The sequence below is a fragment of the Dromaius novaehollandiae genome, chromosome 19, assembly GCF_036370855.1.
Source record: "Dromaius novaehollandiae isolate bDroNov1 chromosome 19, bDroNov1.hap1, whole genome shotgun sequence".
In the NCBI taxonomy this organism is placed as follows: domain Eukaryota; kingdom Metazoa; phylum Chordata; class Aves; order Casuariiformes; family Dromaiidae; genus Dromaius; species Dromaius novaehollandiae.
This window is the reverse complement of record NC_088116.1, coordinates 4,190,128-4,207,756: the sequence shown is the minus strand read 5'-3', so window position 1 is coordinate 4,207,756 and position 17,629 is coordinate 4,190,128. Positions and strand designations below refer to the sequence as shown.

Genomic DNA, 17,629 nt, shown 5'->3' with positions numbered 1-17,629 from the left:
CCCCAAAAAGGTAACCGCTAGGCACAGCACACGGGAATTGCTCCCGGGGGAGCTGGGCAGTTCTGCTCCCTCCTTCGTCCCAGCGCCACGGGCCTCGGGGAAGAGCAAGATTTGGGGGGGGAAAAATAAAAAAGTCATTTTCGCCAAGAGAGCGGGGAGGGGGCGGGGCCTCGGCCGGGGGCGGGGCGGGGCTTCCAGAGGGGCGTGGCTTTCCCCAGAGGGGGCGTGGCATAGCGCCCCGCCTTCTGTCATTTTCTCTGCGCAGGCGGCGGATGTCATCGGCGCGCGCGCGCCGGCGTCGTTTGCGTGTGGGGTCACGTGGGGCGCGGGGGGGGGGGTGGTTACCTGCCGGGGCGGTGGCCGTTGGGCGCTGAGGGGTTTCGCGGGGGGCGGCCGCCGCCGCCGCCATCATCATGGAGGGCGCCGCCCTGCCCATCGCCCAGTACCGGCGGGCGCTGGTGCAGGCTGTGAGGGACCGGCCCTTCCTCATCGTCACCGGCGAGACGGGCAGCGGCAAAAGCACGCAGCTCCCCAAGTACCTCTTCGAGGCAGGTAACGGCCCGGGGCAGGACCCCCCCCGCGAAAGCCCCCTCCGCTGCAGGGCCTTGGCCCCGCAATGTGGCAGAAAATCGCAAATAAATGCTCCTGTCTCCTCAGGGAGGGCTCAGCTTCAGGCTGTGGTGCGCAACTGTGCTGCTGTGCGTGTGTTAGACAGAGACAGGTTGATTAAACCTTTTAAACTCAAAAAAAGTGTTCATATATTTGTATTTATATACACAGTGCCCCCGTTCTCTCCATCTCTCCCATAGGCTTCGCCAAGCACGGGGCCATTGGCGTGACCCAGCCGCGGCGCGTGGCCACCCTCTCGGTGGCGCGGCGAGTGGCCGAGGAGATCGGCTGTTCACTAGGGAGCGTCGTCGGCTACCAGGTCCGCTTCGACGACTGCACCTCCGAGGTAGGGCTCCGAGGGCTGCGGTCCCCCAGGTGTGGTTTCGGCGGTGTGTGGTGGTGTCAGTGGGCTGCAGCTCAAGTTTTAAAGTGATCTCATTTGTGGGCCTTGTAGTGATGCTTTCTGGTTGCCTTTCCTGGGGCTTGGCACGTGTCAGAACAGAGGATGGGCTGAGCCTTGAGAAGCCATCTGTCCCAGCCATCCTCCTACTGGGAGGATGAAATATATGCAGCCTGAGAGCTTTCACCCTGCTCCTAAAAGCTTCCAAGCATTAGGATTTCAGTCTTTCCCAGACATTGAGCATTAGGCACGTTACTTGCTGTATAAAGGGCAAACTTCAAAGTTTGGAATATCCGTGGGCTGTTTTGGAATATCCCCTGATCTACTTGGGAGCTTAATTAAATTCTAATTTTGCTCTGTGCTAAAAGACGTAGGGGTTTTTTTAAGTGTTTTTTGTATTTTTGATTTTAGCTCATTTGTTTCGTTCATTGCTGTGAACAGGGGTGAAGGTATAGCTATGTGTATCAAGTAATTCACTTGATTAGTTTTTTCTTCTGAACATATTACAACGGAAACATTGCCAAGTGCCTGTAAATTACTGTGATGTAATCTAAATGCGTGTGCTAGATGAATATCTGATCTATGTAGAAACGTTTACTTTGAATTAAATATCCAGGACAACAGATGTTGAATGTCTAACTAAACCTTTCAGGATACTGCAATCAAGTATATGACTGATGGCTGCTTGTTGAGACAAATATTGGCAGACCCTCTCCTCAGCAAGTACAGTATCATCATTTTGGATGAAGCCCACGAGCGGAGCCTCAGCACAGTGAGTGTTGCCTTCTTAAGTGCAAGTCTTGTTTGGTATTGCTAAAGGAGAAATTGTAACTCACTGGTAAAAATAATAAAGATGAAGTACTTGTCCCTTGTAGTCTACTTTCCATTTAAGGTTCTTTAATAGGTTTACATCCTAAAAATCACATCCATACTTACTGATAGAAAAGGTTTAACTGAGCACAGAACAGTCTAACTGACTGCTTAAAATCTTTCACAGTGAGTCAGTTCCTAGAGTAAGACTAGCACTCAGGAGTCCTGGCTCCTTGGTGTGTTTCAATGCTTGAAAGGATATTCAGGTATCACTGAGGCTTTCTTGGGTATCATGGTGTTTGCAGTTTATGTCTGTTCATAGTATTCCTATATGGCTGTCCTTTTGGGTCACTGTTTCTCTTTTATTGAGATGTGTCGATACCTTTTTTTTCACTTCTACACAACTCCCAAAGATTTTGGCTGATTTTTCCATAGATGTGCTTCATCCTTATGCTGCCCTGACACCGTATAATTGCTGCTTAGTTTATTACATGCTGCATATTCCAAAAATAAGATGTTGCCTGTAATATTGTTGGAACTGTTGTAGCTATTGTTGTTTTTCAGAACAGTTAAAACTTGGCATTGGATGCTTTTCCAAAATTTCCAGAAGTTTGAAGCCATCGCAGTGAACACAAACTTTCTGTAATAGTTTTTTTAAGAACATCTATCTCACTGTAAGGTTCAACGTTTCATAGGGTGTGTATACCCTGTGCAGACAGATTATGCCCTTTGGGGTCCTGGGAGTATCTAGACTGACCTACTGTGTGTCAAAAGCTACCAAATGTCACTCTGACCCCTCTCTAGCAATCAGAGTGAGACTCAAGTGACTCAGTCCTCAAGAGACTACGTTGTTCTGTGTCACAGGTGTTGGGTGGGAGAGACTGAACGCCGTGAGGCCAGGAGCCTGTCAGTAGCAGGGAATCTATGTCCAGACAGTCCTAACTATTGAGCCATGCTACCAAAGAAAGCAAACAATCTCTATCAGTCAGGCAAGTAAAACTGGCAAGTTTTACTGGCAAGTAAAAGAGAAGTTCTTCCTGAATCCCAGTTCTGTCCTAGAACATCTGAGGGGGTTGTAAGTAATTGAGCTAGAGTGATGGAAGTGATGCAATTTACATTATCTGTAACTAGCTAAAAATGGAGCAGATATTTAATCCACTGCAAAGCTGTATAAAATAAATTTGCTCAAGTCATAACAATAAACAGTACAACAAAGGAGTATGGACTCTCAATCAGGTACTATACGCTGGACAAAGGTGATGACTTTTTTTAGTAGCTCTAAGGTAACTGCTTGCAATTGGCTTGACCATGAGAATACAGGAATGAAAAGTAAAGAATTCTAAGTTAGGCAGATTCAGTTTATAGGCTGCAAGAAGAGCTGATAAAACATTCTAGAGACCAGCTAATGTGTTTATGAGAAGACCAGGGTAAAGTATGTGTGTCTGTCCGAGTGCTTAGGCCCAGAAGTTGTAATTTTCTGCCATGGCTAAGTCCATGGGATAAAAGCAGTCCCATACATCATCAGGCACTTCTGGGAGAACTGAGTTACCTATGTAAGTTGCTTCTGATTTCTGTTAGGATATTTTATTTGGCTTGCTGAAGAAATTATTTCTAGAGAAGAAACCACTGGGCAGGAAGCGGGCCATGAAACTGGTGGTGATGTCAGCTACCCTGGAGGTAGACAAGCTCTCAGAGTTCTTTGGACACTGTTCAGTGCTGCATATTCCAGGAAGAAATTATCCAGTCAAGGAGATATTCTGCAACCTGCTTGGACCAAGGGATACAGGAAGCTCTGCATATGTTACAGAGGTAGGGCTTGTTTTTCTTTGTTTCTGTGTTGTGTTCTCTCTGTTCTTGGCATGATTATCATCTGTGAAAGAACACAAGATCCAGCTGCTGTATTGCTGTGTTCTTAGCATATCTGCAGGATGTGGCGAAGAATTAGTATTACGTGTTTTAGGAAGAGGAATTGAGTTTATAACTCAAGGTGTTATTCATTTGTTTGTTGCTTGTTTCAGGCTATAAAAGTGACATTGGATATCCACTTAAATGAGCCAAGAGGGGACATCTTGGTTTTTCTGACAGGTGAGAATTTCTTTCGTTCAACAACTGATGATGATTCCAGGCGAAAGATGGCATTGCCGGCAAAACAGTGTCTGCCAATAAGCAGAGGAGGGGAAGTTGGAGACAGACAGACGCAATCCTGTGAAGTGGTATCTTTCAGAGTATGGCTAAATACATCAGTGCCTATGAGATCAGAAGTGAAAAATATTAACTTAAAAGTTTGTGTTTGTGTGTGTTCTGTTCCTCTTGTGCCAAATTTCATCTATATTTGCCTTGTCTACGTGATTTTTTTGTATTTCATTTTTTGAGTTTTATTTATTTATTTATTTGGGAAGGCAGAATTTCTGTAACTGCAAAAGCTACATCAGTGCATGGGTCAGGCACCCAAAGTGGTGCAAGATATTTCTGTGCAATCATTGTTTACCAAGAAGCCTTGGTGAGAGGCACTTAAGAAAGACGAAATGTCAACACCTAAGCTAACTCTCATAAATACCATGTTATTCTTGCACTGGTACTGTTGGCTTGGAAATATTGGCAAAGCAGTCTTATTTAGAGATGTTGCAAACTGGGAAGGCACAGTTATAGCTAAATAGGTCACATAAATGCTCTTGTGTGTTTTTTTTAGGTCAAGTTGAGATAGAGAAAGCGTGTGACTTACTTTTCCAGAAAGCAGAATCTATAGATTACCGGTATGAAGTGCAAGATTGTTCTGTTGAAGGCCTGCTTATCTTGCCCTTGTATGGGTCGATGTCAACAGGTAAGATACATATAATGGAATGTAATGTACATAAATGTTAACCGCAAGAATTGTTACAAACACCATCCGGCTCAAATATCTTCCATGTGATTGGAAAAAAGGTATTTGTTACAATACTCTAGTATTATTCTGTTCTGTTTTTTTTTGTTTGTGTTGTTCTTAAACTAATCAAACTTCACACTTCTTTTGCCCAGAAACCTCATGTTAAAATCCATATCCTACCGGAAATGCAGGGATTGCTTCACAGTGTAGAATGAAGGTCTCCAATTTAAGAAGGTGATACTGGGTCACTGAAAGTTCAGTCTTTTTATTTATGCATAAAAACAGAGTTCACATCACTCATGGCCAATCACATTTTGTGGGGAATGCATGTAGTCATTTGGCTGGAAGGCCTGGATAAATTTTTGCTGCACACTTAAAAAGGGATTCTTCATTCTAATACAGGCACTATACGTGTACTGGTATTTACAGTATCAGAAAAGTGTCATGCCAACAAAAACATAAGGTGTTAATGGGCTTTGACTCTTAGAGGAATTTTGCATTGGTAGCTATCTTGCAAAACTGACACATTCCACAGGTCCCATCAGGGAAATTCTTTTACTGTGCTAGGGAGTTTCTAGCTATAACCAACTCCCCTTATTTGCCCTGAGGTCACTTGTTAGAGTCATTATCCTTCTAGCTGAAGACTGAGTAAATCTTCTGTCAGAGCCTGTTAACTCAGCTCTGTATGGTTAAGTGGCATAAAGACTTTTTTTTTTGATTTTCATATTTTAAAGTGTTGTCCTGAAAGCATCATATCTGTTTCTTGCTGTATCTTGTTATAGGATGGTGAGATACAGTAGCAACTGTCTGTTTTCAAATAAATTATTTTGTAGCTGTTTTTAAAAGGGACTTGACTTAATTTATTTTGATTATTTGTATGTGTTGCTATTTTTTAATTAAAAAAAATAAGATACTGCAGGTAGGTTTTCAGTGATGAGAATAGACCTATAAGAGAAGATAGAAAGAATACAGTGTTACCCAACATAGAAAGTGTAGATTATCAGAATGAGTCACTCTGTCTTATTTGGCAGCAATACCAGTTAGTTTTGAAGAGTGAAAAACAAAGACTCTGTGACCTTTACTGAACACAGACACTGTATTTTCAGATGATCTTGAATGTGGTGTTTAAATGCTTGGGTACAGTACGTAAAATGCCAGGAGACTGAATAAGTGTTCGTAAGAGTAGGGCAGCAATTTCAGTCTGGAAGTGCTTCTGAGAGGAGAGATTGGTAATGATCCGCAGAGAGAGCGCAAACCTTTTACCCTCTCAAAAGAGTGAAATGAAAAGTTGCGTAAAAGAAAGGTGTAGCTTCTTTCTTAACACTGTTAGACTGCTGACTAAATAATTTTTTTTCTTTTGTGGTAGTTTCTCAAAAGCTGTTTGATTTGGCTCTTTTTATAAACACAAGAGAATTTTCCATATAGAGCTTTTGGTATTTTTAAGTACAGTATTTTAAGGGAGAAAATTTCAGAGGATAATTGAATGTCCACCTCCCATATTCATTTCTTGGTGGAAAGTCAAATGAATTAATGGAAATTGCATGTCTTGCTTTGCTACAGGTTAAAACAAGATCTTCTGGAAATATGGAGGCTTTGTTTGAATCTTTTCGTGTTCACCTTCACTTGCTTTGCTTGCTAAAGCCCTTTGAATCCTTCATGAAGATTCTGTTAAGACCAGGCATCTTATTTGTTTTCCTAGCTCTGTATTTAGGAAATATCCAGGAGGATTGGCCTTTCTTGATCTCAGATCTTCCTTGAAAGAAGGAACAATAAAGAGGACATTCTGTCATTCCTGACATACGTTGAAGTAATAGCTAACCTCTATTTTGAAATGTTTAGTGATTCATTTTCCAATTTCATTCAAACCAATTTACTATGCATTTAAGTAAGCTTGCCCAGTGTTAGAGATGTGGTTTGGTATCAGAGCATTGTAAATAATGGATTGTTGATGGACAACCTGTCTGTCATTTTAGATCAACAGAAAAGAATATTTCTGCCAGCTCCTACAGGCATTAGAAAGTGTGTGGTATCAACAAACATTGCTGCAACATCTCTGACAATTGAAGGAGTCAGGTATCATTTCCTATCCTTAATAAAAAATGTAACAGAATAATTCAGAAAGTTCTACTTGATTTGGAAAAACTCATCTGACTATCTGCTGCCTTCTTTTTATATGTGTAGGGGATAAAAGGCCTCGATACTGTTATATAGTCTTACAGATGACCAATAGTGATAGAGTCTAATTTCAAATTAAAGCCCTGTATCCCAGCTCAGTTAAATCACTGTAATTTCTTTGGATGTGGGGGGTGTTATCCGCAACATCCTGTAGACTGAACTGTTGCAAGGCTGCAGCTGGCCAGCAAAGTACAACTGCCTGCTTGCAGTGATTCTAGGGAAAGCGTGTTCTCCTTGCTCTGATCATTTGCGTGTGGCAGTTGCCCCTCTGCCTATTCAGGCCTTTGTTGTTTTCCTCTCTGATGGAGTTTGCATCTTTTTCAGATACGTGGTAGATAGTGGATTCGTGAAGCAGTTGAATCATAACCCCCGAGTTGGCTTGGACATACTGGAAGTGGTTCCCATTTCAAAGTAAGTTTGAAAAAGGTCTTTTGCTTGTTTCTGGGAGTTGATCAGACAAGACTGTGTATCAGTTGCTCTTAAAAAGAAAAAAGGGGGTTGGGGAGAGAATGGGCCTTTGAGGCTCTGTAATTTAAAGCCATTTTGTTTTCTGCTGCATAGAAAGTACTTGGGGAGGTATAATGTCTTATAAGTTACGAGCGTTAAGAGGGAATTAAAAATGTATTATCTGTAGTCTGTGGAGTGGCTCACATGTCATCTTCTATTTGCTGAATACAATAGCCTGATTCAGAGAAGTTTTTAAAAAAATCTTCCCTTGCACAAAAATACTCCTTCATTCTGTTAGTTCTTGTATAGCTGGATTTCTTAGCCGCTACATGCTATGTTAAATCTTTCATCCACAAGCACAAAAATTGTTGTTCTTTATCGTAACTGCAGTGTGCTTGTTTGGATGACATAATGGGTCAAAGAGTTTGTGGTTTTTTTCCCTCCCTTTTCCTTTTGGCAGGAGTGAAGCAATGCAGCGAGCTGGCAGAGCTGGCAGGACATCATCTGGAAAAAGCTACCGGCTATACAGCAAAGAATTCTGGGAGCAATGTATGCCTGATCACACTGTCCCAGAGATCAAGAGAACCAGTCTGACATCTGTGATCCTGACCTTGAAGTGCCTTGCTGTGCATGATGTCATCAGGTAACCTCTGTGGAGGGGGGATTATCGTTTTCCTCCTGAGCCTCAGCAGCGAGGCAGCACAGGCACAACAGCCTACTGGCAGGAGGCAGGATTAGGTCCCCGGCCAACTGTGACAGTTCCATACAATCAGCTTGTCAGCTTTTCTGCTCAAGCTCATTCTGAGGTTCTGCCAAAACTAACTCCTTATCTTCAAAATTTTAAACAACCATGATCTTTGTTAAAAGCATTCCTTTAAAATATTGATGTTTATATCCCAAATGCTTCATCTGTGTGATGTTTAATATTCGGATCATATAAGGACAGAAAACACAGTTCACGTTTACATGTGCCATGCTGGGATGTGTCATTGTAATTCTTTACCATAAGGCTGTGTATGTAGTAATATACCCATATACTCAAGACAGATATATTCTTCTTGGTCTGTAACTGCTACTGAAAGGTTACAAGAATATTTTAATAAATAGGGAAACTAACAAAACCAAACTGAGTCTGAACAGTGAGATTTTTACCCTTTTTTCTTTTTTTGTATTAATATTATTATTTTTGCCCCCAATAGATTTCCCTATTTGGACCGCCCTGAAGAGAGGCTTATTTTAGAAGCTCTCAAGCAACTTTACCAGTGTGATGCTATTGACAGGTAAAAAATAAAGGGATGTAGTCGCTACAGGAATTTAAATCTAATGGTTCAAGTGAACTGGTGTTAATGAGTTGTTTGTGCGGACTAAAGGATTTCCCCAGCAGTAAAATGTGTTTCTTAATTTGACCAGGAGGTTAACTACTGGCTTTGAAACATACTCTGAGTAGAATTAGGGTTAGAGCATGGCTTAGGACTTGATAGATACAGATTAATTTCTCCACATTGCCCTAGTGTTCCTGAGTGACCTTGGACAAATTACCTCAATTCTCTGTGCTGTAGTACTCGATAGCAGATCCCAGGGCCATTGTGACAAAGGTGCTTAGACACTGGCTGTGAGGCCCATCCAAGAACTCAAGACAGAAGAGAGATCTTATCCTAAACTTCCAGGAATTCTTCTTGCTAAAAAACCCTCTTAATATTAAGCATCTGATGTGCTTAAAACACTACCTTGCATTGCTGTGAAGCCAGCATAAGCAAGTTGGAGGAAAGGCTCTTTTGCTAGTGATACTTGCTTCATGTCTCAGGTACCTTTCTGGGTGCACATGCAAACTACATGTTGGCACAGCACAGAGGGGATTGCTTTTTTCCTTCTCTTTATCTATTTACAGTGGCTGGCTTGGTGTCTGCAAGTTATGATTTATATTTAAATATAGTTTTGTTGAATCATATTTGGATCTTTTTCCTGGGGTAAGGAGAGGCCACGTGACAAGACTGGGTGAATTCCTGGTGCAGTTTCCCCTCCCTCCCAACCTGACCTGTGCCGTCATAAAAGCTGCTTCTCTTGACTGTGAAGATCTGCTACTTCCCATAGCAGCCATGTTATCTGTGGAAAATGTCTTCATTCGTCCAGGTAGGAAGTCCCTTAACTCAAAGTAGTCTTGGATAGGTGGGGAATTCTGCTTGGACTGGGACATCCGAGGCAATGGTTAGGCAGCACACGCTGCTTCACCTGATGACCCTTCCTGCAGCTTCTGTGTGTGGATTTTTTATTTTATTTTATTTTATTTTATTTTTTGCTCAGTGATCTCTCAAGTTTTCTATGCTAATACTTGGTGAGATCGTAGTGTCTAATCAATGTATCTCAAGATTTTATACAGTGGTAGCTGATCCTGTATTTTGAACAGAAGTATTACAAGCCTTTACTTGAGAGAAAAATGACCTCTGTTGGGGAGCACACTGGTGTCCACCTTAGGGCCCAGTGCTGGTGGGAGACCTGAGTGTTTGCCTTAAATTAATGCCTTATGCAATATACTGTAGCATGAGGAAGGTTCCTCAAGTGCAGTGCCTTGTCTCCCAGAATACCTCATAGCAGATATGCAGGGAAGAACATAAGGTTAGGACAAATGTACAGTGGTGCTTTGCCCGTGCACTCTTACAGCTTTCTGTGGTCTTGAATTTGGGGACACAGTGAACGCTAGCAATTGGACAGCGGCTATTCCGAAGACTTCAAAATGATACTGAATTGGGTTGTATTTGGCCCAAGGCTGTGAGCTGTAAAGCTGCATATGGGTGGACTAATGGATTGCTGGGAGGTCATATGGGGAAAAACCGTTAAGGGGGGAAAAATACAAAACCCAGAACACACCACAGCAGATGTCTTGCTGCTGGCATTTGCTTCTGGTCCAAGTACAGGTAACAGGGACTGATCAGATTTGATTTTAAGGAATGTGGTTGCATCTGGAATGATTTCTATGTTCAGTGACTCTGTTTAACTAAATAGACAAAGCTATTTAGTTACTGTGAGAAGCTCAACCTGCCACTGCCTCTGTTTGCAGTGTTCTTCTGACTGAATGGAAAATGTAATTCTGCTGTGGTTTCAAGCCAGCACCTTTCACTAGGGGGAAGCTCAGTCTCCTATGTCTTCCTTCCCATCTTCTTTCCCCTTCAGCCACCCCCACCCCCTCAAACTGAGAAAAGACTGTATGCAGCAAAATTGTGTGGGAGAACTTTGTCCTTTCTAGTCACTCATTGGCTCTTGTCCAGTTAACTCTGTAGTCTATTAACTCTGTCTGTTAGTGTAGCAGCTAAAGACACTGCTGAGAGTCGGTACTGAGAGCCTGGATTCTGCTCTGGGGTCTTTCTCATTCCCACAGACGTGTTTTTGCTTTCCCATCCTCCATCTGGCAATATGCCCACACTATCTCTTCAGCTAGCTAATGCAGCCATGCATGTTACTTTGCAGCAGCACCACGTGTATTAGGACAATCCTATATATTAGGATACAAACGCAGAGACTCCCATCCTGAAGACACTTGCTTGTGTACAATATGTATATAAACATACCTCCTTACTTCAGTGGTGTTACTAGCAATACCTGCAAACTTCTGACTTCATCTGCAGTGCAGCAATGCAATACATTGGCCTTTGCAGCCTCATCCCCCTCTACTAAGGGGAATAAATTCGTTGGGTATTCAGAACTTGAAATAACAGATTGGGAATGTTGCTTTTGTGTAGTACATGCCTAGCATTTAGTGAAGGGGAATTTCCACTAAACTCACAGGTCACATGTTTTTTCTAGACTTTTTTTTTAAGACCTCCATTACTATGGCACTTGAGTGGTAGGGCAAAGGCTGAGTTCAGCTAATTAAATAGTGCTATGATGGGATGATTTCAACAGTCCTGTTTTCTCTCGCGGGGTAAAACTTTCACTTGATCCCCGAGAACCGTTTGTTTAAAGGTGCTGTTCCTTTATCTTTTTCATGCTGTTGTTTTATGGCTACTCTGAATTGATTGTGAGAGAGCAATTCGTAGTAACCTTTCTTTCTAAGAGACTAGAAGTAGCGGCTCCATCTCTAGTGCTGACTGATAAGATTAATCACAGATTTAATAGCATCTACATATTCTTGTCTGGCAGCAATAGAAGTGGAGGAAAAAGTGTAAATGCAGCTGTGGAGGAGAAATGAATCTAAAAATAACATGAATAAAGAGCCAAAACTGTCAAACATGCAATGGAGAGATGCTAATAGAAAATGAAGTAGGAGTGATAAATACAAAGGACTTTGTTAAAGTGATCTATAACTTATTTCCTCAGGTGAGCCTCAGAAACAGAAGGAGGTAGAACTTCGACACCAGGAACTTTCCTCACAAGTGGGAGGATGCAATGACTTTGCAACCCTCTTAAATATTTTTGAACAGTGCAAATCAAGGTATAAAATGATTCCCTAAAGTAGGTGGTTTTGCATTGCTCATGACTTGCAGCTGCTGGTGGTTTTTAACTGTGTTCCATATATACATGTGTAGGTACTCATACCTAGCTGCAGATATCTTCCTTAGTGTGATATAGAATTTCTATCAAGGCACCTATTATGTAAGCTAACAAAGTATCTGGCTGTGTAGGCTGCCTGCTTTGTACGACCATAACAAATAATAGAGGCAACTTTCTGCCTTCAGCTTACAAAGAGCTTCTTTATAATACCAGTATTTCTGTTCTCAGCAAGTCTCCTTCAGTTTGGTGCCAGAAACACTGGATCCATTGGAGAGCTTTAAAAACTGCTTTTACTGTGGAAACACAACTTCGGGAAATAATCAGTAAACTGAAACAGGTGAAAAATATGCTTTTAAAATATGATTGAGTTATATCAGCTTGTATGTAAGACACGTACTGGAATACTCAGCCTTTTCCAGATAGCTGTTGCCTTTCTCTAGTAGAAACTAATCCACTTAGATTTTTATTACAGCATCCTTGCTGTAGCTTGTGTAAGTAACAGAGGTATGGTGGTGGTAACGAACAGAAAGAAGGGTTTTCTTCCTTTTCTCATGGTTTCTGTGAGGTGTGAAACACGAAGCTTAAAATCCCTGGGGTGGAGGGAGTGTTTCTTTAACAAAGATCCTAATTCATGTCTTTTTTCTCTTTACATAGCTGCCAGACTTCCCTAAAGAAAAATTTGAAGGCTCCAGAACTGAAATACTAAGAAGATGTCTGTGCGCAGGCTACTTTTTCAATGTAGCTAGGAGGTGAGTAGTGGAGTTTGCAGAACAGAATAGAAAAGATAGGATTTTTTTTAATGTTATTATTATTTATTATTTTAGAGGTTGTAGCTGCATATTGAAACAGAATAGCTAGACTGCACTATTGTTAAAAGTAGCAATTGCAGCTAAAGGTGGTGTTTGTGCACAGGGTTGGAAGCCTGGTGGCCACTCTGCCCTTGGTCCTCACTGTGTTCTTGGGCAAGTTGCTTACATCCTTGGTATCTTAGTTTTTCTGTTTGTGAAATGAACTTGCAAGATGATAAGCAGTTGCAGATGTTAAACTGAAGTGCATCGAAGGTGTCAAGTGATCATGGGTACCAAAAAGACTAAAATCCCAAACCCTGTTTAGCATTGCATAGTTAGACCTACAGGATTACTGTGGTAAATCAGAAGGATATGTTTTATTCCTCATCTGTTTTTTTACATTTATATCTGGAAGGATCTTGCCCTGCTTATATGTTTGAGCATTGTCTACTCTGCTGCTGCTGATGTGCTTAGTTGGTGTTGTTGTCTAATCACAGCAAAGTATGTTTCAGAGTATATAAAAATTTTTCACAAATTTTTCTAGATCTGCAGGCAGGACATTCTGCACAATGGATGGACATGGCAGCATGGTCTATATCCATCCTTCATCTACAGTAAGTTACTAAGTTCTATTAATAAAGTAGCAAAGGATCTGCAAAAGGAATAAGAGGCAGTTCACTGTAAACTCTTCATCTTCTGTTTGATTTGTGTTAACTTATGGCCAGGAGAAACACTGGTGCAGTGTCACTAGAGTACAGTATTCTTTGAGGATGAGGAAGAGCCCTACCTCTTCAAATTTGGTGTTTGGGTTATAAAAGAGGCATAACATAGATTGAGCTCTCTCTACGGCTCTCTTTTGGTTTCCTGTGCAATTTTAAGCAAGTCATTATGCCTCATTTTCCCTGCCTGAAAATTTAGGGTAATATCAGCTTTACCTCACTTTTACATCTGAAACATTGGGATACTCCAGTGGACGGTGCTCTAGAAATGGAAATTCTTTTCAGTCAGTTCTGAAGTACTCTTCTTATTTTTTAGTTATACAACCAGGAGACTCATCTTGAGTGGATCATCTTCCATGATGTCACAGTGACATCCAAAATCTATGTCCGGACAGTGTGTCCAATTCGCTATGAATGGGTCAAAGACTTGTTGCCCAAATTGCATCAAATTGATGCATATGAACTGAGCAGTGTGGCACGGGAAGAAGTAACTGAAGAGGAAATAACGAAGTGGAAATACAAAGAGGACCTTAAAAGGCAATATGGTAGGCACATTATAGTCATCCCATAGATATTGATTAGTAGTCCTATTGGTGGTTGTGGAAATACGTGTGTATATTGTACCATTGAATGGCATGATTTTGTAGTAGGAGGTGTAGCACTAGTTGTTTTCGTGTCTTACTGCAGCTCTGCAATCTCTCTTATCCTGCCTTGGCACTGTATTAAGTGGTGGTTGCTCCCTTCTTCCTCCAGGTTTACTCTAGCTGACAGGAGCAGAACTTAAACCAGCACTGAAGACAAGTGTTTTTAGTCTAATCATTATTTAGGTTTGGGAAGGGTATTTCTCCTCTAGCTATAGAAATTATTAGTTGCTAAGGTAGTACCATCCTGAGAAAGAGAGAGAAGTGCTAAGGACTATAAAAAGAGCAAAGGAGAAGTGTCATATATTTTGGTGGATGTCTTTTTCTGACAATGAGTTTATCATATACTTAAATTGTCTGTTTTAATTAAAAAAAAAAAGGTGCATGCTAACTGATCTAGCTGCTTGACATTCTTTGAATTCTTCTGTCAGCAGGTTTAGGAGAGCAGCCAAGTATTCAAAGGGCCTCTTTGCTCTTGAGCTGACCCTTCCAAAACATTAATTTAATATACAGTGCAAGCAGTGGCAGTGCAGATTCTCTTCAATTTCTCTGCCCCTGGATAAACTGTAGACTCTTGTGCTCAAACGAGCATCTCTCTCATCTGCATTATTGTATAAAAAATATTTGAAATGGTAAAAATATGAATATAGATCTGGTTATAAATTTATAAGAGGAGCTTCATCTATTTATTTATTTAAAATCCAAGGAGCTGAGATTTGTTCTCTCTCTACTTCTCTCCCCCCTTTTATTTTTTGACTCCACCAAACAATTGTAAATGAATTTGAGACTAATAGTGACCTCATAAATGTTACATGTCTGTGAACTTCGTAAAAAAAATAGGTGGCCGAATAACTGACAAAGGCTTAATTATTGCCCAGTGGAAGGAAAGGCTGCAGCATGAGCTGAACTCTTACCAACTCCAGGAGAGAATACTTACAAATCCTCCAAATGTGAGTGCTGATTAAAGCTCCTTCCTCATATCAAAGAATCCAGCACCAGAGCCCTAAGAACAGGCTGCAGTAGCTGCATCATTTACACAATACTTTGTTTTTTCATAGTCTTTGAATGATTTTTCATAAAACTGAAAGTATCTCCTGCTTCTCTTTCCTTCTGGGAGAAGCACTCCCAAGGTCTCAGCTCAGCTGGGGGCAAGAAAGAATGTGTGTTTCTAATGGTGTCTCTTCTGGAGTAGCCACTTTTCAGATTCCTTTATCTGTGTGTTATCCTCCCTCCTTCATGTTTATTCTAAGCTTTCTTCCTGTTCCCAATGCTCTCCCTCTCTTGCCTAACCCAGAGTTTGCAATGTGTGATTTAGAGAAGAAACTGGTACATAGAACACAAGATGCAGAGTCTCTGTTGTAAAGCAAACATGGCAGGATGACCCCAACTGCAAATATTGACATGGGAGTTAAGGCATAATTATTTTTTCCTCCCTGCTGTGGTACAGTCCATCTTCTCTGAAAGTCATCAAAATGGCTGACGGGTGCTTGAAAAACATTTGAGATTCTGTTGGGGTATTTTGGACACTTAACAAATAGGAGGAATTGTAATGCTGTTTTGGGAGGGTTTTTTTGAACACAGAAAAGTATATTTCTCTCTCTCCCTCTCCTACCCCGCAGAAGGAGTCACAGACAACTCTGCGAAGAAGATGGAGAGAAGGAATGATGATAAATCAATACTGAATGCCCGAGCTCGCTACCTTGAGAGAAAACAGCAAAGAGCACAGGGTTTAAGTGGCCCACTGAAAGAAATGGGTTAATACTGATGGCTGCTCTGCTCCCAATATGAGGAAGGGTCATTTGGTGCTGTTGTTCTCAATATGTTTGTATAATGCAAAATGACTTACAGGAATGAAGGAAAACTTCTGGTCTGTGGTAAGTTTGACTGCCTGTGCATACAAACATGATCTTCCTTCCTATATATGGCAAGGAAAAGTTACCGAGCTGAATTTTGTTGCCACGTGTCACAGGCAACAGCTTACTGACCCCGAACGTGAGTGAAGACATGACACTTGCAGTGGTGCCAATTCTGTGGCACTTCGTTGACTTAGAAAGGTCTCAATGGTCTGGGTGCCATTATTAATAAAAATTTTCTTAAGAAAAAAAATTTTTTTAAGGGAGTAGAATTGTCACTTTTTAATCCAGTTTTACTATGTATGGTTGTGATTATACCATCTTTGTGTGCTTACTCAGGAAAATATGTAGGAAGTCCTCTTTTAATGATGGAACCATCAGGACCTAAAATCAAAAAGACATGCATTTTCTGTGGCAGAGAGTGTTATTCCTACTGTGTATTGTACTGTACCATGTACAGTGGTGGTAGTGGGTGGTGCTGTCTTTGTATGCAAAGTATTTTGTAGACATGTCTTCACATTCCTGCCAACAATGCACAATTTTTGTCAGGAATGACTTAGCACTGCATGTTGTTTTCCACTTGGCAGAAAAACAGCTGTCAATCTAGTTCTTAGCCGGGTTACATCCTGCAGCCCATTAACAGGCTGCTGCCTACTGGGCTGTTTTTTCTGAGCTTAGTGGCTGATATTTTTAATATATATGGATTTTGGTCTGAAGAATGACTATCCCTAATTTGTATAAAGAATGCATAAAGGCATAAAGAAATACTAGCTTTATCCTTACTCAGGTATAGCAAAGCAAAGAGCTGTGTCTCTGTCTTCTTACAATGTGTTTCCCTCTCAATAAAGAGGTAATCTGCTGTCATCTTAATAATCCTAAATGCTTCAGCATGGAGCTTGCCTTTCTTGCCCTGGTTCATTTTTACATTTTGTACAGGACAATTTCTGAAATACTAGAAGAACCCAGTACCATTTTTCATGCCTGAGCTGTGTGCAGCAGTTTATCTCCTTTGCATGCTTTTCACTTATCCAGCTGAAGTGTCTTGGAACTTTTTTCCACATGATCTCTATTGTGGTCCTACCACCACCACCACCACCAACCCTATTGACCTTGCATGGAAAGGATAGGCAGAAATATCCTGCTGCCTTCACTAGCTGCCCTCTCCTGTAGGCATTTGCTTCTGTTTAAAATCGGTGCGGTACTATCACTGACTCTGTTAAAGCAATGTTGTAAGTAAGCCTTAGCACCTGGTGTAAAGTGTTAAGAATCCCCCTCTGTACTGCGCAGGCTGTAGGTCTGACGATAAGCTCTCAAGGCTTGGATTCTCTTCCAGGTTGTGCTGTGGATATTATGGCCCTCTTTCTGTGATTGTACCTATTAAAATGTAAAAGGTGAGTGTGGTCTGTATACTTGCCAAGCCTTCTGAAGAAGGCATGATTTAAGTGTCCAAGCGCCGTCAGCTGAAGAGGCTTCAGGCCGAGTGCTACCTGTGCGACTGTAAGAGGCTTAGCGCAGGTGACGCCGTAGGTGTCAACAGCAATAGCAGGAGCAAGCAGTGATGCCTGCAGGAGCCGTGCGGGTTTCAGTCACACAGTTCCTAACTGCCGAGTTACTGCTGCCTCCCTTTTCTGTGCGCACGGAACTCGAAGGGCAGCGAGATTAATGCCTTTCCCTTTCCTAAGGGAATGAGGGAATCAAACAATTACTGGTTGTGATCCATCTCTGTAGGACGCGGCATGCCTGTGAATCTTCTCGTGTTGGGCCCTTTATCATGTGTCCAGATGGAAAAGGGTTTTGTTCTTTCATGCTATTACTCAAACTCGGCTTTTGAGAAGCCAG

The 17,629-nt window shown here is 41.5% G+C and overlaps 1 protein-coding gene across 1 annotated transcript; it reads left to right on the top strand.

Annotated features, from left to right (window-relative positions):
- The first annotated feature begins 333 nt into the window (after window positions 1–333).
- Window positions 334–17,185, top strand: DHX40 (DEAH-box helicase 40). Its single transcript, XM_026101428.2, has 17 exons — window positions 334–552; window positions 810–955; window positions 1,662–1,781; window positions 3,398–3,628; window positions 3,838–3,904; window positions 4,509–4,640; window positions 6,656–6,755; window positions 7,182–7,268; window positions 7,765–7,947; window positions 8,504–8,584; window positions 9,277–9,434; window positions 11,616–11,730; window positions 12,018–12,126; window positions 12,444–12,538; window positions 13,122–13,191; window positions 13,613–13,841; window positions 15,557–17,185. Exons 1-17 carry the CDS (start codon window positions 414–416, stop codon window positions 15,694–15,696), a joined length of 2,202 nt encoding a protein of 733 aa, XP_025957213.2. The 5' UTR covers window positions 334–413; the 3' UTR covers window positions 15,697–17,185.
- Window positions 17,186–17,629: the final 444 nt, after the last annotated feature.